The sequence below is a fragment of the Hyaena hyaena genome, unplaced genomic scaffold, assembly GCF_003009895.1.
Source record: "Hyaena hyaena isolate Hyena2069 unplaced genomic scaffold, ASM300989v1 scaffold_428, whole genome shotgun sequence".
Classification (NCBI taxonomy): Eukaryota; Metazoa; Chordata; class Mammalia; order Carnivora; family Hyaenidae; genus Hyaena; species Hyaena hyaena.
The window spans coordinates 514,680-537,717 of NW_024081062.1; the positions used below are offsets into that span (position 1 = coordinate 514,680).

General features: G+C 57.0%; 1 protein-coding gene across 1 annotated transcript in view; it reads right to left on the reverse strand.

Annotated features, from left to right (window-relative positions):
- Positions 1 to 4,283: 4,283 nt before the first annotated feature.
- Positions 4,284 to 23,038, reverse strand: part of ADAMTS2 (ADAM metallopeptidase with thrombospondin type 1 motif 2) — a 235,876-nt gene continuing 217,121 nt past the window's right edge. The window contains exons 15-22 of the mRNA XM_039252863.1: positions 22,132 to 22,212; positions 19,530 to 19,696; positions 17,528 to 17,687; positions 15,609 to 15,741; positions 14,697 to 14,904; positions 13,338 to 13,467; positions 12,455 to 12,544; positions 4,284 to 4,752 (exon numbers count right to left, since the gene is read on the reverse strand). Coding sequence (XP_039108794.1) covers positions 4,295 to 4,752; positions 12,455 to 12,544; positions 13,338 to 13,467; positions 14,697 to 14,904; positions 15,609 to 15,741; positions 17,528 to 17,687; positions 19,530 to 19,696; positions 22,132 to 22,212 — 1,427 coding nt within the window. The 3' untranslated portion in view covers positions 4,284 to 4,294. The remainder of the gene's footprint in view (positions 4,753 to 12,454; positions 12,545 to 13,337; positions 13,468 to 14,696; positions 14,905 to 15,608; positions 15,742 to 17,527; positions 17,688 to 19,529; positions 19,697 to 22,131; positions 22,213 to 23,038) is intronic.

A 23,038-nucleotide genomic window follows, 5' to 3' on the forward strand; every position in this document is an offset into this window, starting at 1 on the left:
AGCTGCAAATCTTTAACAGCCCATAACTAGAGTAGCTCCTAATGTTTGGAAATTAAGCAGCAGGATTTAAAATAACTCTTAGGTCACAATGGAAGTTAGAAAATATATGGGAGACAATGATAATAAATGTATGAAATATCAAAACTTGTGGGGTATAGCTAATGCTGTGCTTAGAGGGAAATTTGTAGCTGTAAATACGTAGAATTTTAAAAAAAGAAAGGCTGAAAGTCCGTGATCCTAAGCATTCACTTAAAGAAACTAGAAGAACCTTAGTTGAACTAAGGTACTGGTCGTTTTGGCACACTGAGGCAGTGTCTTTGTGTGTCTTTTATGTGTATTTGAGGTTAGTCCCTGGGGAAGCCCTCAAGCAACAGTGTGGAAGTCTCCTTCTGAAAGGCAAACACTTCCTGGCCTCTGTCCAGTCTCCATTGCCACAAGTGGATATAAAAGCTTCTATGTAGGAGACCGGAGGGTGCAAGCACGTATGCATGACTGGGGTGGGCATATGACTGTTTGGATGTAAAGCCGTGGGAGTATGGCGTAGGAGCATCTAAACTTACCACAGTGAAGAAAGCGTGGGGTACCGTGTTCTCCTGGGCTGAGGGTGCACTCAGTAGGGCTTAAGCCACGAGTAGGACCCTGTGTGCCTGGGAGTCAGGGATTTCAACCTTCAACCTCCCTCCCCCTGACACCTGCTAATATCCAAGGCCCAGGCAGAATGGGCTTGTCTTTAAAAGTGGAATACGGATCCTGGTGGGTGTGTGGTGGGCTGGTTTTTACCAGTTAGCAAAGGAACACACAGGACTTCCAGATAAATTTGAACTTCAGAGAAACAACAAACAATTTTGTGAGTACGTCCCAATGTTACACTAAAATGTGATTTGTTGTTTCTCTGAAATTCTAATGTAACTCAGCATCTAGTGTTTTTTCCTGGAAACCCTAATTACAGGAGAGAAGGGGTCAGAATCAGGGAGGAGAGGAGTCAGGAGGTTCTTCATCTTCTCCCAGAGCTAAAGGTTTGGTTGGAAGCAACCGGCCGAGTGGTGTCTCCTGGGCAGCCAACTCCCTGGGCATCTGGGAGCGGACACCTGTCCTTCTGGGGGCCCCTCATCCGTCAGCTGCTGCCTCCCACCCACCCTCCCATCCAAGTGCAGGCTGAGGACCTGGGTAGCGTAGTCAAGGTAACAAACAAACGCAGGCATGATGTGCAAAATACACAGACATTTTGACTTTAATAAGTTATAAAATCAAGAAGCCACATTTTTCTATACAGGAAACAAATACGTTGATTGCTGTGATCGGTAAGATAAAAGGCTGTGATGTGAGTTCAGCACCATGATTCCTGCGGCGGCTGCCTGGCTTACACGGTCATCGTGCTTCACCTGATAGAGACCGCCGCTGAGCACCAGGTATAGACTCCAAACAGACAACCTTAAAATACAGACAGAAGCCTTATAGGGGAAATTCCATGGGTTTTCCAAAAGGAGTAGATCAGAGAGCCAGGTCCCCAACCCCAGCAGGTTGTCTCCCCACAAACGTAACTTCCTGGAGCCGCATTTCCCAACGGGCCGTTCCAGAACCTCAGCTAGAAACTCTCCCTGGCCTGCAGGCCGCAGGAGCCCCCGGACGTGGACGCCGGTTCTGGAAGCTCACAGGACTGTAGCTAAGCTGGCTTTCCTGCTGGTCCCGAGCTCATTGGAGATGAGGAGTTTCTCGAAGTCAGGTAAACCTCGAGTCTGTTCCTTAGATGGAGAAACCTCTGGGGACCGTCTAGTTCTAGAGGGCCCTGTGGGTATAGGGCCCCAGGTACTGAGTATGACACATGGGGCGGTGGCTGTGCTGGCCTACACTTCCCAGAGGGCATCTCTCCTTCCAGAAGAAGACAGGTGCCCTGGGAATGCCCCACCTGGGGCGTCTCCCCAAAGGCCTCTAGCCCCCAAGGCACACAGCCCTGCTTTGTTGGGATCTGGGAATGGACTGTTCCCATCCTGAGGCCCCCGGCCTGGGTAAACTGAGTAATACTCTCTGGTGAAGGCCAGTCACCCTGAATTTACCCTGCATTCCTGGACAGACCCAAGCAAGAGCTGCCCGGTCCTTCTGCCTGTGAATAATAGCACCAGCTGCCAGGGGGTCAACCAGTGAGAGAAACCCTTTCCTGATTATAGAGAGACAGGGTCGCAAAAGTGCACTGTACCACGTCTGTTAAAGAGGTGGCACCATGAGAGATCTCCAAAAATGTTTTCTCCAGTTTGCTTCTTAGGAGCCAGCAAGCTCCTCCGAGACACCAGGATGTGCAGGAGTATGTGTGGGACAAGGTGGCAGAGGGGAGGGAGGCGGCCGGCATGGGGGGGCGGGGTTGGGAAGGGTCGGGGGAAGCTAGTTATCACCCAGTCGGAAGGGTAGGCATCGTCTCAGATACCACTCTCACTGGTTCCTACACCCGCACTTTGGCGCTTAGATCACACACTGACACACCCGCACGTGTGCACAGAATCAAACATACTTAGCACCTCAGACTCAGTACAGAGTAGCCATCATGGTATTCTCCCGAACCTTGGTGTTCTCATCCATAAAATGGGAAACCAAACAGGAAAGAGCTCTCTAAAATCTATGACTGGTGAGAATACAAAGGCTCTAGAACTTTCCTAGACACGAAAAGCTTCAGAATCACGTGTCAGGCTTGGCCCAGCTAAGCAGCTAAAGTACCCCCTGGGTCTCGTAGTTTGGGGACATTGAAGCAAGCCACAGGTTCACAAAATATCAATGCAGGGAGAGATAAAGTTTAGCCACCATCCTCCCGTCCACCTCCCCCCTCCATTTGTGCTTCTCTCCATTCACATCTTGCTCACAAAGCACCGTTCTGTGGAAAAGAGAAGTCAGAGCTCAGGAACAGCACAAGATAAAGCAGGCTCTCCCCACCCCCCACCTCCTCATCAGAGGCCAGATCTTATAGTTCACTGTTGGAACTGCCAAGGCATGGGGGAGGCGGGGGCGGAGACACGGCAAGGCCATGCTCCCCATCCCCAATCCTTGCAAGCGAAGCTGGTCTTCAGGAGCAAACCCCAGCAGGCAGAGCGCCCCTTCCCTCCCTTCCAGCAGAGTCACTGGACTGTCCAGCAGAGCGCATGCCCCCTCATCCTTCCAACTCACTTGGGGAAGGAGAGCCTCTCTGGGGAGCCCCGAGGTCAAGGCCAGGCTGGCCAAGAGGCAGCATGCAGGCCAGGGTGAGCCACGAGGAAAGTGGCCTGGAGGAGCCAGGGAGCGCACCCCGCTGTCTTCTCCTTGCGCAGGGAAGGCGGCCCACTGTTTAGATCTATCAAGTCCCAGTTAGTTACAGGATTCTCCGTGCCTTCCGGGGAAGAAGCGGACAGCTTCACGGCTCAGGCGGGGCCGAGTCAAACACAGCCTGAGCACCAACCGGGCCAGATGACTTTCCTTCCTTAAGTCCTTTCTTCGAGAGACTGTGTCCGGCAGAGCCTGGAGATCAGAGGCTGCAGCCTGGTGGCTCTAGACCCTAATAGACCTTCCAGACACACCCTGGAAATATTTTGAGTTGAACTTCTAGGATTGAGGATTTTGCACACAAATCTAGACTTCTACTGAAAGCACCCTGCCGCAGGGGTCTGTGGTCACAGAGCAGCGGTGGTTGGAGCCCAAAAGCAGCACTAGTGGGGTGCAGCCCTCAGGTTGGTCACGGTCCCCCATGGGCCGCCACACTCATCTCAACACCTGCCCGCCCTTGACATCATGGGCTTTCAAGTTCACGGCCTCCACTTCATTGTGCTCATCTCATTGACTTGTTGGTTAGTAAATAAACCACCGTTTCTCCTAATAAGAGTTCCCCGTGGGGGCTTGTGCCTCGGTCTGGGGATTGGTAAAAAATGTTCCTGCAGAACATTTCTCCAGAATGTTCTCCAGAAGGGCTGTCACCACCAAGGACAAGAAGATTCCCAATCACTGCTCAGATACTCGGGCACGTGTTTCCTCTCTCCGAGTCAGCCTGCTGGCCCCCCTCATTGATGGCGGTTGTAGAGCCTCTATATTCCTCTCCACCCCATACCCAACCCCAATACGGGACTTAGAACATTCCAGAGCCGGTACACAAACACATGCACGAACCTAGATGCCCCATGCTCACAACCACATGTATAGATGTCTATGTCATTCTCCCTCTTTGTTTTCTCAAAACCTTTTGGAATCAGACATTTTTACTTCCTCTCCACGATCTGCCATCCCATGGAATATAATCTATAAGCAAGAAAAAAAATGCTATTGATGCTATCTTTCCATTTTATTAGAACTTCCCGAGCATCTCTTTCTTCCTCATCTCATCAATGAGCTCTTGGATTCTCTGGTTCCTGGTCTTTTCGTACGGGCTCGGTCGTCGTGGGATCAAGTTGGGCGGCTGGCCTTCCTCATCCAGGCCGTTGATTTTGTAGGGCACGTCGACTGCATTGGTGTCCGGGTGATCCTCTGTGCTGTTGGCACTGGAGGTGTTGAAGGGCACCTGCAGGGGCGTCCCCGGTGGAGGCTGCACCTCCATGACGAGGGTGGGCACCGGGAGGGTGGGCATGAGTTCTTCAATGTCATTGTGCTTCCCGGGGGGCAGCTCCGCCCTGTCGTCCACATCGGTGAGGTTGTCCTGCAGGTTACAGGATCTGCAGCACAGCCTGTTGTAGCCTGGGATGGAGCAATAGCGCGATAAGACTTCCATCCTACAGAACATTGACTTGTCGCCTTGGCAGGGGGCCTCTGAAAGAGAAAAGCAGGACAAATAACCAAAGGAGAGGATAAGGAGGGGGGGAATCTCGTTCCCCCCACCCCACGGGAAGCAGGAGGAGGCGTTTGAAAGAGCCCAGAGACAGCACAGAGGCAAGCGAGGTCACGCAGAAAGCGTGCATGGTTCTGATGTCAGAGCAGCGCTGCAGCAGAGTGCAGCCACACTAGCTGTGAGCGGTGCTCCCCGCCTCCAGGCAGGCCCCTGGGGTTTTCTGTATCTATCAGAGTCCCAGACAGAAAGGAGGCCTGGGGAGTGATTCCCATTTAAGAATGGGGCTGTGTCAGATTCATCTTTGACATCCCAGTGGCAACCCCAGTGAAACTCTGTGGCAGGGTTCAGCCCTACAGTCATCTCTAAGCCGTTAACTATAACAAAATTGAACCAGGAGGGACCAATTTCTAAAACACAATAGAACAAATCCGAGAGCCTTGGCGGTGACCTCACCACGTTCCCTCCACAATCTGTTCCCACCCTCACCCAAGCCTGTCTGGGCTTTCTTCCCTTTGCCTTGACTTACCTGCCAGCCTCATGTCCCACCACTGCTGCATCCACCGCACAGCCCACCGCCCTGGGCTCCTGGCCATCCCCACTGAGTGCTCCAAAACCTGGTCCCTTCACACAGGCTCATCCTTCTGCCTGGTGCGCTCTCTCCTTCCCTTCCTGCCCCAGAAGCTGGCCACCCGCAGTCGAGCCTCTGAAGAGGCCAGTGTCTCTCCCGGCACAGCACAGCTGTCTTCTTCCAGGCTCAGCTCCAGCTCTGTCTGCAGCTGCAGCACCGTGGACCCTTAAACTACGTGTGGGCTAGGGGGCGCCACCTCATGCCCACCCCATGCAGTTGAAAATCCACATACAACTTCTGACTCCCCCCACACTTAACTACTGACCATCCTCTTTGCCCAGGAGCCTTCCCGACCACACAAACGGCGGGGTGGGCACAGATTTTGTACGTTGTATGTGGTATATACCGGATACTTATGATAAAGTAAGCCAGAGAAGAGAAAATGTTATTAAGAAAACTGTAAGGCAGAGAACACACATTTACGGTGTTGTGCTGCATTTATCAAAAAAATCCCACGTATAAGTGGGCCGGTGAAGTTCAAACCCATGTGGTTCAAGGTCAACACTTGTTCTGCCCACACAACCCCTCTTGTTCTTGTTCTTGCTCTTACTCTCTCTCCCTGTCTTTTTCCCAAATTCCTTCCCCTCCTTCTCCCCCACCACCTCATTCCACGAAATTTGAAAGGATTTGCAGGAATTCACTCAACGTGAAAGAATAAGAATAAGTTCTGACAGTATAACAGGGAATAGCAGGTCAGTGCAAATTCCTGACCCCTGGCTTCACAGGGCCCACCTGCCCACTCTGCGTCTCTCCACTCAGCCACCCTCTCCCCACCGCCCCGTGAGCATCTCAGACCTTTCCCGCACAACCTCTGCCACATTCCCCTTTCCCTCCCTTTCCCTCCTTGACCTCATCTCCTAGAAAGGAAGGTGGGGAGAAAGGAAGGGGCAGCCATGGGTGGAAATCACATCTGACGCAGTGACTCTGGGCACCAACTCGGGGTGCCGTATGCACCCACATCTGTGACTCTGCTAGCCCACAGAAACTTCTCGCAGTGACAGACAAGCAGGTCCTCTCCCATGATGGCACCCATTGCCTGCCCACTGTAATTTCCCCTTCCAGGCTGGTGACCCACTTGGCTGGAAACCACCCCCAAATTTCTGGAGCTTCAGGCTCTCGGATACGACTGGCTACAGGACAGTCCCCTAACCCCTGTGATCCCAAACATGACTAAGGCTCCACATACCCAGCACATGTGCACCTGTCTCAGAGAATGGCCTTCCCAGAGCACAAGCTGAATCCCGGGCACACCCCGTCCATGCACCCCCAAGTCCGTTGGCATTTCCTCCTAGATGCTCTTAGGTATGTCCATGTTCCCCTCTCTCCCACTTCCCTGGGGTCAAGCAGCTTTGACTCTTGTGTGCACTGTGGTAAGAGCCTCTTCTCTGCTGGCCTATCTCAATTCTTTCTCCTTTTTGTCCACTATCCTTGGATAGAATGCTGTTTTTCTTTTTTCTTTTTTTTTGATGTTTTATTTATTTCTAGGAGAGAGAGAGAGAGACAGCACGAGCAGGGGAGGGCCAGAGAGAGAGGGAGTCACAGACTGAAACAGGCTCCAGGCTCTGAGCTGGCAGTCAGCACAGAGCCCGACGCGGGGCTCGAACCCACAAACCGCGAGATCATGACCTAAGCGAAAGTCGGACGCTTAACTGACTAAGCCACCCAGGCGCCCCTAGAATGCTGTTTTTCAACTGGAGGCATGACCATGTCACTGTCCTGATTGAAGCCTCTGCATGGCCCCTCATTGATTTCAGGGTAAGGACCTGTCCTCTTTACCTCTCCAGCTTCACTCAGGCCTTGGACCCCCCTCCTTTATACTGGGCTCCCTCTGGCCACAGGGCCTTTACACATACTGTAATGATGTGTACATACAGGGGCCACCCCCTCTGTCTTCCTTCAGTTGCTCTCCTCTCCTCTAGGCTCAGCTGAAACACATCTCTGGGCAGGACTCGCCTGCCCTCCCTTGGGAAGTTCTCCGCTTCCCAACACTCTATCCCAGTTGGCAAGTTCACATGTAATTGTCAGACAAGGTATCCATCACCTGTTTTTATTATCCAGTAAGTTCCATGGGGCAGAGCCTCAAGCTATATTCAGATGCCTCTCTAGCCCCAAAGCCTAGACCAGTGAATTGGAGAATGCAGAAATATATCAATGTAAAAAAAGACACATGTGAATAACTGAGGAAGGTCCAACACAGGGACATTGTGGATTCTGAAATAGTAACATGATAGGCACGAAGAACACACGGAGAGGCACACCCCACCGGGGGGGACCCAACTGTGGCTCTGGGCTCCCAAGTGGCCACAATCAGGAGAAAACGCGCCAAACTGCGTGATGTACAACGTGAAAGAGAGAGACACAGGCCGGCTATTCAGGACGAGCTCTGGCCTTCCCCACCTAGGGAGTGAGAAGCAGGCTCAAGATGTGGAGGGGAAAAGGGGGTGGCCTCGTGCTAAGGGCCAATCCTGGAAACCACACGAGCAGATCCTGGGACGTCCAGTTAAAATCGTACAGGTGCCCCGTATATGAGGCAGAGGAAATTGGAGTGGTCCTGTTTGAAGCTCGGGGTGCTTGGGGGTGCCCACGTGCCCCCTCCCCGCCCCCCAGTCCTTCTCCGCTTTCTGGCCACCACCAGGGGAGCCAAGGGAACACCACTGTTCACAGCCCACCAGAGACACAACGAGATTTCCGCCAAGATGGGTGTGGTGTCCTCCTACAGGCTTTGTCCAAACTGGGTGGACGGGGTGGGGGCAGCAGCCTCGACAACACACGGATGGAGCCAGGCCTGGCAGTGCCGCTGGGAGTGGGGCCACCCGGGCCCCACAGCAGCATCCTCCCCTGTCACCTGCGCCTTCTTCTTCTTCACATAAATGACCAAACTGCTATTAAGCCTCTCCCTCACTTCTGTCCCCCAAGCTGAGACCCTGGGAAGGCAGCATCCCCTGGGTAGAGGGGAGGGTCAGCCAGCTATGCCCATGGGTCAAGTGGGCGCCCTCACCTGGTTTTGTAAATAAGTTTTAACCGTTACTGTCTGGCCTGTCAGAGAAACTTTGCCCACCTGTGGCCGGTAGCTCAGTGGCATCCTGGTGCCCGGGTCAGAGCCTCCCACACAAAGCATGGGACGAAAGTCCCTGAGTGAATGGACAAATTGGGACTAACAGACAGGTGATGGCCGGAAGGCCCAGGGTCCTCATCTCCAGGGCGCCTCCCTTCACCCACCCTACAGGTTGGACTTCTACATCTGTTTTCCTCTGCATGGAGGCCGCATTGCTTGAAGTTTTTAAAAATACAGATAACGAATGAATAAAAAATTAAGAAAGCCCCGGGCCAGGAGTTTGGCTATGCTAATATTAGCCTAGAAAAATTTCAAAATAATTATTCATTTTTTTTAAGTTTATTCATTTTGAGAGAGAGAGAGAGAGCACACACACACAAGTGGGGAAGGGTCAGAGAAGGAGGGAGAGAGAATCCCAAGCAGGCTTCATGCTGTCAGTGCAGAGCCCGACACAGGGCTTGAACCCAAGAACCTGAGATCATGACCTGAGTTGAAATCAAGAGTTGGACGCTCAACCGACTGAGCTGCCCAGGTGCCAACCATTCTTAAAAGGATACCAACAGTTGGGTATTTTTAAGTTTTATCACTGAGCAGAGAGCCCTCCGAGATGAAGGGCATCACACCGCCAAAGGGCCCGAGATGTGGCCAGAGGCACCATCGGGCAAGGGACCCGTACTACACCAAGAATAAACTTCTGGTGTCCTATGACCTGATCTTCAACCATTTCCGGTAGCAATGCACTGGCAAGAACTGTTGCCTTCCAAGCAAAAAACGAACCACAACGAGCAAACCCAGGCTCACAGACCGACACCGTCCGTGGGCCGTTCCCACCAATCCCGGCTCCGCCAAATCCCACCTGTGTTTCCTCCTTTAAATTAATGCCTGTTTTCTTTAACTTAACATTTATTTTAGAAGAAAACCTTACACTACCACTAGTCACGGGAAAGTAGCGGTGATCAATAAAGGTGACCCCGATCAGGAAAACGAAGTGTGAACCCAAAGTTGAATCCCTCACACGGCAGGGAGATGCTCTCGCCTGTGTAGCTCCGGGCTGCAGCGAACGAGCAAGCGTCAGGGGGATGCTGGCATTGCGAAGGGTTAAGGAGACTAGGCAGGGGCTGCTCAGGGAGGGGGGAATTCAGGCCATGTTTATGCACCCCCTGAATTAAGCCCCTGTGTCCCACACCTCGAGAAAGTGGAAATCCGGTCACTAATGCGACAGAGAAAGCCTGGGATGGAGGAAACCTCGTTCTCTTTTTTTCCCAGTGTAGCCTCATGCAGCATTTCCCCATCTGACAAGGTTGTGGCACAGGATACAAGAGTGTGAGCTCCCCGTCAGCCCGCACCCTCGCGCACCGTGACTGTCCCCGGCGTGGTCCCCTGGGTGGTCGGCGGCCTGCCTGCAGCTCTGGCCTGGGAGCCCCTTCCATGGGGATTTCCCCTGCTCCATCTGGGAAGGGACATTGCGTGGACGTGGTGCTCTCATTGGAAGCTGTGTCTCTCAAGGTCTCCTTGTGTCACTCAAGCCGGGATTCCTTTCAGTGACAAGAGCTCTGGGCAGGGTGAACTCAGCCACGTTACCGGGACCTGCACTTGCAGGCTAGTCCCTGCCCTGGGCCTGGCTGGCCCTGTGCCCCAAAGCCTGTGTGCATGACGCTGGCAGTCTCATGTTATCCTTTCTCAGGATCTCCCTCCTCCGTGGCGCCAGATCCCCTCCACGGGAGAGGGAAGAGAGAGAGGCTTGCCGACGGGAGGTCCCTGTTGGATCCCGACCTGCTGTCTGGTCCTGTCTCGAGGTGAGCCAAGGTGCCAGGCCCTGTGGCTTCTGATAAGAGGCCTGGGGAGCCGCGGGGGGGCACCGCTGAGCCAGGCCAGGCGCCTGGAGCCACGGCTGCCCGGCCCTTCTTCCACCCCACACCCCAGACCTGGGCCACATGGGCACCTCTCCCTCCCTGAACAGGGGGCCTCAGGCTGAGAGCTGTGCCAGGAGCCAGGGCAGTGGCCAGAAGGTGGCTCGGTGGGGGGTAGGGGTGGGGGGGGTAGTGACCTGGACCAGCGCTGTCTGGCCCCACATTCCCACTCCACTGATCCGAGAGATGGGGGGAAACCCACCCAGGGACCCTTTCCCGAAAGTGAAACCTCCATCTGTGAGGAGAGAACCTCCTTGCGCAAAGGGGCTCATTCAACTCGAACGACTGGAAAGTCAAAATCACAGTGGAGCATCTTAACGGGCTGCTGTCACATTCTGAAAAATGTCTGGGGACGGGGGTAGCACCTCAGTGGGGGAGGGACCCTACATATCCACATTGGGCAGGGGAAGGGGGGTGGCAGGAGTCACCGGAAGTGGAAACCTGGTCACTAATGCGACAGAAAGGTCCCCGCAAGCACCATCAGCCCACGGAGGCGAAGAGAAGGAGCCAGCAGCGTGCCAAACCCAAGCGCCCAGTTTCACTGAACTTTTATTGAGTTTATTTGTGGGATGCATGACAGGAAAGTCTTTCCATCGTTAGTGAGGAGAAAAGGTCATTTCCACAGTCACTTTGGCACACACTGAACTTTGTCTCATAAAAAAACTGGAAAAGCGACGACGATGGAGCCTATGTTAATTACGTCATTGGATACATACAAAACACTAATAAAATATCCCTGATAAACCAAAGTGCATATAGACAGAGAGCACAATGCCCAGGACCGTATTGCACCTTCCCAGAGTCAGAGTCACTCGCGTGGCCTAGTCAAAGTTGGAAGTTAACAGTCGTGAGAGTTAGTACGCGTTACACACCGAGTATGTACATAACAGTAGTTAGAGCCGGGGACGAGGCTGGGTGCTGGTCCCAGGGACGCTGTTAGCAGGTGGCTGGGGGGGTGGCTGGGGAGGGGGCGCTATATGGGTCACACCAGGGGCCGGGCGCGCTGCCTTCTGGGTAAGGCAGCGCTGGGGGAGCTCTCGGGGTGGGGGTGGGGGGGCTCAGCAAACAGTCGGCGCCAGCTGGCCGCGCGGCCTCAGAGTGCCGCTCTGAAGCTGGACTTAGCAGCCAATTCTGTTACCTTTCAACTTTAAGGCATTTTCTACATAGTTTTATCTAAGCAAAAAAGCAATAAAAATTGAGGTAATTCTGTAGTTGTTCACACTGGTAGGTGGCCGCATCCACATCAGTCTCTCTCAACCTCTCTCTCAACCTCTCACCTCTATGGATGGGGTCATGTGTGCACGATGAGAAAAGGCCATTAGAGCTAATGGACAGAGAATGGAAGGAGCGGTGTGTCCCAATGTCCCACTGGAGGGACACGTCCCCTGCCGCCTCCGTTTAACCCGGACCCCCGAGGGGACGGGGCTCAGGGAGGGGGTGGCCAAGGGCTGTGTAAGTTGGAACGCAAAGGCCACAGGAAGCAGGCCACAGTCACACAAGTCAGGAGAACACACTCAGCACAGGGTCAGCAGCAGCAGCAACAGGAGAGGCGGCCGGGAAGGCCCCCGACACACCCCCGGAATCTCAGGGCGGGGCGCCCAGCTCTGGGGCAGGAAACTGCACGCCCCAGAGCCCCTCTGGCCCCGCCTCGCTGGTGGGCGGTGTCTGGAAGGGGAACGGCTGGCTCGCCCCTTGACTTCCGACCTGCCGCGCCAGCTTGCAGGGACGAGGCCCCGAGAGGCGGTCACCAAGTGGTCACATTCGCACTCCGGCCTCTGGCACCTCCAGCACCAAGACAGATCTTTGCCCCTTTACACGCCATCACCAACCAGGTCCCGGCCCCCCGACAAGAGGCCAGCGGCCCCGGGGCCATGCCTCTGCGGAGGTGGGCCCTCCGGGCCAGGCAGCCGGCTGGCAAAGGAGACGGCCGAGCACAGGGGCCCGGGAGAAATCAGATTCAACCGAGAGAGCGCTCAGGAAGAGTCAGGGAAGTTTTCCATAGAAAGAGAGGAGGGGGGCCCACGGCAAGCTCCACAGGGCGCCCGGCATGCACTGGAGGGCAGAGGCAGAGTTATAAACGGGCCGGTTACTTGACGAGGTCTTCTGCACTGGAGAGTCGGGGTCGGGTCGGGACAGCCACTGAACCACGTAGCTCTTCTTGGAAGGATCGGAGATGTTTCCTGGAGGGAAGAGGAGGGGCTGTGGCTGCCGAGGCCCCACTCCGGCCAAGAGAGTCACCCGGTCGCCTGCCCCGGGCAGGAGAGGCTCCACAGCCCCGCCCTAGCACGGCATTCAAAGACTCCTTGGACTGACTGACGGGCCCCAGCCACCCAGTCCAGGCCCACCTCCTGCCCTCCCCACCCCTCACCGTGCCTCCCGGGTCTCAGCTACTACCCAGCACCAAGGCCCTGCCACACCTCCTTATCTCTGCATGGCTCCCAGCAGCCCCACCCGGCCTGCTCCCTGGGAATGTGGCGGGGGCAGGTGAACCCTGGATCTATTCTCTCCGCCCAGCTGACCTCCCTGGATGCCCTCCTTTGTAGATGGGATTCATGGTGGGGTCTACTGGCTTGAGCTGTTTGGCAGGAGAGGTGACGCAGGTGGCACTTGGCAAGGGGTCTGCACGCAGGCGTTCTCTGGATGTTCAGAGGGCACTAGGCACCCCCAGTTTGCACCGGCACCCCCTACTCCCCCAGGCAGCCCTGCTCACACGGGCATGGGTACCCCATCTGGCTGAGCCCCACTGTGTGGTCACTGTGAATCTGCTTCTGTCTCCAGGCCAACGGGGAGCGCCAGGAAGGGAGTCCCTTCCACTTCTGACTAGGGAAAGGTCCCACCCTTGGAGGGCTCCGCTTCTCCTCCCAGTTCACAGAGGCTGAGTCTGGCCAGCTGTGGGGAGAGGCATGTTGGCCTGGACCAGCCCCCCTCACCCTGGGCCCGCTGCGCACTGGGGGCTGAGACCGGGGGGCTTACGGGGACAGGGGCCCAGCCGGCAGATCCTGGCTGTCTCGGGCCGTTCCTCCCGGCAGACCCCGAAGCTGTCATCCGCGGTTCGGCAGAGCACTGGCCGCTCCTGGGTACCGTTGCCACAGGTCACCGAGCACTGCAGGTGGAGAGGCACCAGTCAGGCCCCCCCTCCCGTGGTTGGCTGGGCCCGAAAGAGCTCCCCACATGTGTAACCCTGAAACACGCCGAAGGCGGTGAAGGCGCAGAGGGTAGAGGATGTGTTGAGGCCTGTCCTGCCTTGTCTGGCCTCCAGCAGCCGCCTCCACATCCCCAGGCTCCACCTCCCTGCTTGGGGACGGGCTGGCAGAAGCCATCACACCCTGACTCCTGGCTGGGCTCACAGCTTGGCCCAGCTTGGCCCAGGGACAATCTCAGGCCCTCACCTTGTGTGTGGGGAAGGGCTGACTCCGCACACCCGGATTGCTCAAACCCTACAGAGTCCCAAGGAAGGGCTGCTTTCGGGACTGGCGCTTGGGTGGGTCCGGGGAACCCAGTTCATGGAGCGTTGTCTCTGGTAAGAGGGTCTCTGAGCCCTCGAGTCACACTGCACCGGTCTGGCCGATGGGTTTGTACCCACAGCGCGAAGTGCAGTGAGCTTCCTGCCTGGATACCCAGTGTCAGTCACGCAGTGAAGACCCTGGACACCCGGACGCGTGTGGGCTTCCCCGGCTGGCAGCATTTCACAGGGGGCATCACACACTGTTGCTGAGAGAATCCAGTGCGTCCCTGGGAGCCCAGGGAGGGGACGTCTCGAGGCTTGTGCCTGGCTCCCTCCGGGCTTTGCCATGCACTTTTCCCCTCTGCTGACCGTACTCTGATTTCACTGAGATGCACCATACCTGTAAGCACAACTTCTGTGTCCCGGGAGTCCTTGCAATGGATCAGTGAGCCCGAGGCTGGTCTTGGGGATCCCGACTCCCCCACGCAACCCCGGGCCTGCTCATGTCAGCTCAGCCGTGCCCCTAGACTGCTCCTGCAGCCCCTGACACCATCTCACTGTTCTTTCCAGCTTAAGTTCAAGCCTCCCTTGCTCACAGGGGAGCAAGCTTGGCCGGCCTTCTCTGCCCTCGGGGGTGAGAGCCCGGGCCGCCCTCCGACGGCTAGGACTCCAGGCTCCTGTGGCACCTGGCAGCCTGTGCCCTGCAGAGTGGACACGTTCCACTGGGTCTCCCAACAGAGCACCGACCATGTGGCCTCACTGGTGCCTCAACATCTACAGGATGTGGCCCCGTGGCAGGGGATGCCTCCAGACCCAGGTGGAACGCCCTGGCCACCTCGGTCCCACCCAAACTTGGTTTGGCGGCTGAAGACACGGGCCCCGCTCACCTGGGACCAGGGTCCGGCCCGCCAGCGGCCAGGGCAGAGCTCACGGTTGCAGGCCCGGCGGCCCTCGGGCCGGGCATCATTGCAGTGTTTGGTGTGCATGGAGCGGGTGGCGTTGTTGTGCAGCAGCTGTATGCAGCGCACTGTGCGAGCCTGCGTGCCCGTCCGCCCGCAGCTCTGGCTGCAAGGCTCCCATTCCCCTGTGACCCACCTGTGGGGGCAGAGCGACAGGTCAGCCTCCCCCTGGCTCCCCAGAGAGGCGCCCAGAGCGACAGCAGAGGCCTGCTTCCTGCTCCCACCCCTGTTCCCACAAGGACGGCCCAGAGCCTGGCTGTGCCTCTGTCCGAGGTCCTGCAGGTGACAGCCACTGCTGGGAGACACTGCCAGGGGCGGGGGGCACAGAGAGCCCCACATCTGTCCCGTCTCAGCTTCTGCCAAAACCACAAACCCTCCAGGGTGGCAGTGTGGACTCGGCCAGCACCCACCCCTGCAGAGCCCCCACGGGCCCAGTTACCAGCCCTGTTCTCCCCTGGGGGCCCTGTGAAAGGAACCTGAGCCAGAGGGTCAAGGCTGCGGCTGCTGCAGTGAGCCGCCTGGGAGACATTTACCACAGCACCAGAAGCAAGGCCAGTACTCTCTGAGCCTCGGTTTCCCTAGGCGCGCATTACCACTCGGCACAGTGTCTAAGATGCGTAGTACTGTTTCAGCACAGCGGGCCTGAGGCAAGGGCATGCCGCGCAGCCTACAGCATCTTAGACCCTGGGAAGTTGGGGGAGGGAGTCACAGGGGATGTGAGGCCCAGAGCCGCTCAGGGCCTGAACCCCACACCCCCCTGCACAGGAGCCCCGGGGGTCTGACTTCTCCTGTCTAATAGGACCCTGGGCTGGGAGAGCTGGGCGTCCCTGGGGAGCTCACACTGGCTGGGAGCACTCCTGTGGGTTGCAAGCCCGGCGGATGGCTTTGGGCTTCGTGACAGCGTCGCAGAAGGTTCGGTGCACCATCTTGTGGTCCATCCTCCGGCGGCAGCCATACTTGGTGAACTGGGAGCCTGAAGACGAGAGAGCTCGAGGGGGTCAAGGGGCAAGTGCGGCTTCCAGGGGCTGTGGAGAAGCGGCTGCAAGGGCAGCTTCAGCCCCATTCACCCCAGCCTTCCAATGGGGTGGGAGGTGGGGCAGCGTGCCAGAGCCAGGCCTCGGAGACGTGCAGCCTAGCGCTCACCCAGTGCTCCAGGATGAGCGAGGGGAGAGGCCAGGGAGAGTGGCCCCCTTGTTCCCTGGCCCCTGAGCTGCCCTCCTGGGGCAGGATGAGAGGGTCTACTTCCTCTCCATCGCTTAGCCATTTAGTCCACCTTGAGTTAACATGCACCGAAGACTTGGGATAGGCCCGGAGGTGGCTAAATACAGAAACATGGCCTTTTCCTGCCATAGCCTAGGGCGGTCGTTCTCAAATGGGGGCGATTTTGACATCTGCCAATATCTGGGACACCTCTTTGTCACCAGAGTAAGAGGTGCGACTTCCATCTAGCAGGTAGAGGCCAGAGATGCTGCTCAACATCCTACAATGTAGGGGCAGCCCCCATGAGAACTGCAGAGCCCAGAATGTCAACAACTGCAAGATCTCAAAACCCTAGTGTGTGGGCAAGACATGAGAGAATGCAGCCAGACAGGCTGCTCTGATCTGGGTATCTGGAGGTGTCAAGAAAGCCAAGAATGGAGGGATGCTGATTTAGTGAGAGGGCAGTAGAGTGGCTCCTGGGGGGGGAGGCGGCCTGTGCAAAGGCCCCGAGGCAGGAGCACAGCATGTCCAGGAAAAGCACCTAAGGCCAGTGTGGCCAGGGCCTGGTGAGCAAGGGGTGGGGGCACCAATGCAGTGGGAGAGGTCAGCAAGCTGCCCAGACCACAGAGGCTATGAGGAGAATCTTGTTTTCATCCTAAGAGTAGAAGAAGCTGCTAGAACTTAGTGACACCAGGAAGGGACACCAGGAAGGGACCTTTAATAGGCCACTCTGGGGGTGACAGTGGACACACAAGGGCCAGCTGGGGAGCAAGAATGAGCCAGGACTGGGAAGATGGGTCCAAGACACATAGGAGAGAGACAGTCAGTAAAATACACTGCTGTCCAGGGGGGCAGGGAGGCTCAACGGAATGTTGGGGCGCCATCCACCCAGAGGGAGCCATCCACCTGCCTGGGCCCCAAGATGGGTCTCCCCTGCTTTGGTGAACTACTCTCTGTCCTTGAGGTGTGGGACCCTGTGTGGCACCTGAGGGAGGGAGCAGTGACCCCGTGCAATGGACCAGAACTTTCTGCCTGTCTGTATGTCCCACCCAACTGTGGGCTCTCTGAGGTCCAGGGGGACCCCTCTGCATGAAGCCCTGCCCCAGGAGGATCGGGAGGCCCTTCTAAATGAACACGGGGAGGGACCTCCGCAGAGAGGGCCCCTTCACCCGTCCCCAGCACAGCCAGAGTCCCTCCTCACCTGTCTCGTGAAGCCGTGATGACTCACCCAAGCCGCCTCACACCAGCTCCCACCAGGCTAGCCCCTCTGTCCACCCCCAATGCAGGTGGATGCTGGTGACATCCAAGCCCCCATGGCCCTTCTGGCTGCCTTTGGCCTGATGTCCTGAGCACCCTCTTCCTGCCCACCCCCCGCCCCCTCCCAGGCAGGGGGCTGCCTTGCTCTTGGGCCCCGGGGGCCTGTCTTCTCGTTCCTGGCACATCCCTCAGGCCAGGCAATCAGCAGATCCCCGTGGGCTCGGGAAGCCCTTTGCCCAGAAGACCCCTCCCGCTCAGCCCCGAATGCCTCTGGGGCCCCGGCTCCTGGGAAGGCCCCTCACCTCCACCGCAGGGCTTGGAGCAGGGAGTCCACTTCTTCAGGGCCCACTCATAGCCCACAGAGTCGTCTCCCAGCACATTGTTGCCGTCCACGTTGAGCGAGTCCTCATGGATCATGTACTTGTACGTCAGCGAGATCCGGGCGTCCCCCTGTGGGATGACCTGCGCCCGGAGACAGCCGTGACTGTGTCTGCCCCATTGCCCACCCTTCCTTGGCCACCAGTTCAGGAGTTACATTCTAGAAAGTGCCCCAGAGCGCTGAATTCTCAGGGGAGCCCAGGGCTAGCGTCCTGCAAGCCCTCCGTCAGGATGCTTCCACCGACTGTCAGTACGCAACCGTATGTTATGCGTGTTTCTGTTTAAAGCCACCTTCCTCGATCCTGTCGCCTCACGAACGCCAACCCCACGGCCAGCATGCTGTAGCTCAAGCCTGAGTGAGGCTCATCTAGAACATGTGTGTCCTCCGCAGGGCACAGCCTATCGTGCTCAGGAAGGGCTCATGGCACTCGGCACCACGCTTGCGGCCAGTGAAAAGAAAAAAATTTTTAATGCTTTATTTAGTTTTGAGAGTGTGAGCAGGAGAGGGACAGGCAGGGAGGGGAAGAGATCTGATGCGGGCTTTTTGCTGATAGAAGAGAGCCCGACGCGGGGCTCGAACGCACAAACCATGAGATTATGACCTGAGCCGATGTCAGATGCTCAGCTGACTGAGGCACCCAGGTGCCCCATGCTTGGGGCCATTTTTAAACAGTGAAAAGATCCCCCCAAATAAAAAAAATGTGAGGAACGTGGCAGCACACATAGTGGGGACAGGCCCCTTGGCTACAAGAAGTGTCACCTTGTGCCAGCTCAGCTGGGAACTGCACACTAGGCAGCTCCAACCCTTCACTGCTCTGCGCCCAACTGTGAAGGTCCGTGAAAACCTGCCAGCACATCACAGGGGTGGCAAATACACTTCGGCGGGCAGGTGAATGCGCCGGGGCAGACACAGTCCAGACCAAGGCCCGACTGCGCATGCACGGGCACACGCGGGTCACCGCGGGCACTTCCAGGGCTGGGAAGTCCCTGCAGGTGAGGCCGGCAGAGTGACCCACGTACATAAAACATGCCGGCCCACGGGTGCACGCCCTGAGATCGGGTGCTGGGCTCAGGTGCACGGTGCGCTGGCCTCAGCAGAGGGGCTCAAGGGCCTGAGCCTTATTGCTAGTGTTGTATGTTTCTCACAAATAAAATGTGTCACTTGTGCAAGTAAAATGAACTCTCAAAGAGGGATCAGAAAATCAAGTCCCCGGGGTATCTGGCTGGTTCAGCGTGTGACTCTTGATCTCAGGGTTATAAGTTCGAGCCCCACGTAGAGAAATTGCTTAAAAATAAAATCTTAAGGGGCACCCAGGGAGGCTCAGGTCAGGATCTCACGGTTCGTGAGTTTGAGCCCTGCATCGGCATGGAGCCTGCTTCGGATGCTCTGTCTCCCCCTCTCTCTGCCCCTCCCCCATCCCTGTCTCAAAGATAAATAAAAACATTAAAAATAAGTAAAAAATAAAATGAAAAAACAAAAAAGGACCTCAAGGGCCCGTCGGGACTCTCGTCACCGGAAGCAGTCTTGGACTCAGAAGACTTGGGGCCTCTAGTCCTGCTTAGGGTCAAAGTCCGGTGTGACCTGGGTCCTGTGGGTCACTCCTGGGGCAAGGTGTGGATGGGGTGGCAGAGATGAATGGGCATGATGACAGGTGGCCGTGAGTATTGTTTGGAGGGGAAACTGAAACCTCTCTGAGGGTCTGAGGTCCCCCCATCGAGCCCAGAGTCTCATATCTCAAGGCTCCATGTCAGACACACAGAGAGACCTTCGGTTCCAAGGGCAGGCCAGGGGGGCCGTTCCGCGAGTGGCCTGAAGGATGCAGGGAGGCGCAGGGTCCCCGGGCACCCCCTCCATCTCCCTCAGTGGCCCACTTGCCCCCACTGGGCAGCCCGGAGGCGGCGGGCCTGGCGCCTCCCTCGACTTACCAGGACAGCGATGGTGCCATGCAGGGGGCCCATGGTCTGCAGCGCCTCCCGGCCATCGTCGTCTCGGTACTCCCACTCCACGCCCATAGCAATGAAGGATTTGGAATTGGGGTCCACGTCATTCTCTTCATTTAAGATGAACGTGCCTGTCTCCAGGTTCTTGACGGCTGGGGACGGCAGAAGACGGCCCCCCGGCACGATCACTTGGGGGCAGGGGCCAGGCGCGTGGGGGAGAGGCTGACTGGGTCCACAAGTTTGGAGTGGTCAGGGGAGCCATGGGGAGCAGAGCCCCCAGTGTCTCCCGGCTCCCCTCCCCCAGGGGCTGGTCTGTACCTCAGTCTGTGCCAGTGATCACCCAAACCACCACGTGAGCTCACCTCACCCTCTGCAGGTGATTTACCCCCCACCTGCGCCCTTTACCCCCAACCTGAGCCCTTTCGCCCAGCCCAGGGGCCTTTCCTGGATCTGCCCCCACAGGCCCCAGGGGTGCAGGGGCTTCCTGCCGCAGCTGTCAGGGCCACCTCCCTGTGGTCTGCGTGGGGCACTCAGACAGCCACTGTCCCCCGTGCCCCGTCCTGGGCTCCTGGGCGCAGGGCTGGGGTGAGGGCTTCCTGCCATGGAGTGAGCATAGGTCCGGCTGAAAAGCAGGGTCTCCTCGCCCCGACCCGGTGCCCCACCAGCTCCCCACCAGCATCCTCGGAGGCCTGGCTTGGCCCGGGGGTCGCAAGGGCCACCGGCAATCCCCCTGGATGACCAGGTGTCCAGAAGCCAAGACCCAGCAGGTCAGGAAGCCCCACGTTTCCCACTGTGTGGAAGACAGCTACTGCGGGTGGGCAGAGGGGGGGAGGGAGCTGCTAGATGATTTTAAGAGGGCCACAGATAAGGCAGGACCATCTGGGATCACAGAATGAGGACAGTGGTCCCTGCACGAGTCTCCTGTCATTCTCTGTCCACACCACGAAGAAAGTCTCAGCAGGTACCTGTAGGCCCTCACTGGGTCACCAATCTGGTCCCTCCCGTGCAGAGAGACCAGGCCTCAGACCTGGAGCCCTCAGCAGGAAACCCTTTACTTGTATTTATTTATTTATTTTAAGGTTTATTTATTTATTATTTTTTTTGAGAGAGAGAGAGACAGACAGACATAGTGTGTGCAGGGGAGGGGCAGAGAGAGGGAGATACAGAATCCAAAGCAGGCTCCAGGCTCTGGGCTGTCAGCACAGAGCCCGATGCTGGGCTCGAACCCACGAACCATGAGATCATGACCTGAGCCAAGGCTGGAGGCTCAAAAGACTGAGCCACCCAGGCGCCCCAGGACTCAACTTTTAGATTCACCTTCCATTTAAGGCAAGTGATACTGGGTTTGTATTTTGGGTAGCAATGCAAAGTTTCCTCTTAAAATGGAGAAGGAAGAAAAGTGCGTTCTCTTTTAATAGAGAGTGGTGTGTTTGCTGTGTGTCACTGGCAGGGTCACAGTGTCAGTTTCAGACTCCAGAGCATGAGGAGGAAGGTGGGGCCCAAACTGGGAGAAGCGCCTTGTCCAGGATCTCCCCAGGGATGCCCGGCATCACTTCGGACTTCAGCCCACACTACCCAGGAGGTAGGGCCCCGGTCTCTTCAGGGGGTGGGGTGAGGATGGGCGAAGCCCTGTGAGGCAGTCTCGGAGGGCATGGGGCACACAGGTAGCCAGGGGCTGCCACGTGGGAAGGGGCACCCAGAGTTGTGAGAAGATCCACATTCTCAAGAGATGCCGGAAATCCCTGTCCCAGGCAGAATCTCTTTTTGTTTTTTTAATTTTTTTTAATGTCTTATTTATTTCTGAGAGAGACAGCATCAGCAGGGGAGGGTCAGAAACAGAGGGAGATACAGAATCTGAAACAGGCTCCAGGCTCTGAGCTGTCAGCACAGAGCCTGACGTGAGGCTCGAACCCACGAACCGCCAGATCATGACCTGAGCCGAAGCCGGGCGTTTAATTGACTGAACCACCTAGGCGCCTCCCCAGGAAGAATCTCTTGAATTTAAAATTAAACAATTGAGGGGGCGCATGGGTGGCTCATTCGGTTGAGCATCCAACTTCGCCTCAGGTCATGATCTCTTGGTTCATGGGTTCGAGCCCTGCGTTGGGCTCTGTGCTGACAGCTCAGAGCCTAGAGCCTGCTTCGGATTCTGTCTCCCTCTCTCTCTGCCCCTCCCCTGCTCACACTCTGTCTTTCTCTCTCTCTCTCTCAAAAATAAATAAACACTAAAAATAATTAAAATTTAACTAATTGAAAATATGCAAATGCAGTTTGTGAGCCCACCCTTAGGCTGGCCCAGGTGCCTCTCTTCCTGTAGGTTGGGGAGGGGGGGGCCTTCCCCCTTGAGACGGAGGAGGGTGTAGGCAGTCACCATTCTGTAGTCTGGGGGTATGGCATGTTTTAGACACATGTCCCCCCATGGCTGCCAGAGGAGCCCTCTGATCCCCACCCGGGCTCTCCAGCAGGAGGTGAGGGTGGGAAAGATCCCCCAGGTGGGCTGAGACTGACCTCTGACCCCTTGGGCCCCTAGCCATCCCCCAAACTGCCTGGCGCAGAGACGCCGCCTCGCCCGGGCTCCGGGACTCACCCAGGTGGTGGCTGGTGGTGTCTGCCTCCTGGATGAGCAGGTGCCTGGCCCCCGCCGGGATCTCAAACATCTTGATGTAACCTTTGTCGGCATATGGGGAGACAAAGCCAAATGACACGGAGGCGGCCACTGGAATGCATTCGGCAGGAGGAGGGGCCAGAGGGTCCCAGGTTTCGTGGGCTGTGACTGCCTGCCCAGATAGGGCCCGACAAGGGGGCTACTGCATCCCAGCTGGCTGAGGCCCTTGCCCTCCTCTTCAAATCCAAGGTGCTCCCTTGGCCTCCTCCGCTGAAAACTTGGCAGGAATCCTGGTGATTCCTGGAGGCACGCCTGGGCTTCAAGCTAAGATGCGTGTGTGGGAGGGAGGCCCTCAGCAAACCGCTTGGCGTCCTGGACCTCAGCCACGTAATCTGCACACTGAAGACCCCTGGGCTCTCGTGGGGCCACGGGGAGGGTCATCCCCACACCCCGGCGCCGGCTTTGAGTGAAGGCCATGGCCTTCTTTTAAGAGGCAAACCACAGCGGCTTCTGTCCATTTCAGACAGAGTGCATTTCACCTGCTGCAGGCCCACCCAGAGGTCTGTCTTCCCAGAGCTCAGGTGGGCCGGGACCCCCTCCCCGGCCCCATCCTGCGGCTGCACGGTCTGTCCAGGGAAGGCCTGGGAAAGCTAGCTAGCGGCTGGAGCGGGGGGTCAGGGAGCCATGGACTCAGGCTCCTTGCTCTCAAATAAACACCTCTAAGATGTGCCCTGTGCACATGCACGTCGGTGTTCTCTGACCCCTGAGACCTGGTCCCTGTTCCCCCCGTTCCCCCCATTCCCCACCCACTCTGGGGCCTGGCTCAAGCTGGACCTGACTAAGGATTCTCCCTCCAACTCATGGACACCCCAGCGCTCTGCCAGGTGCT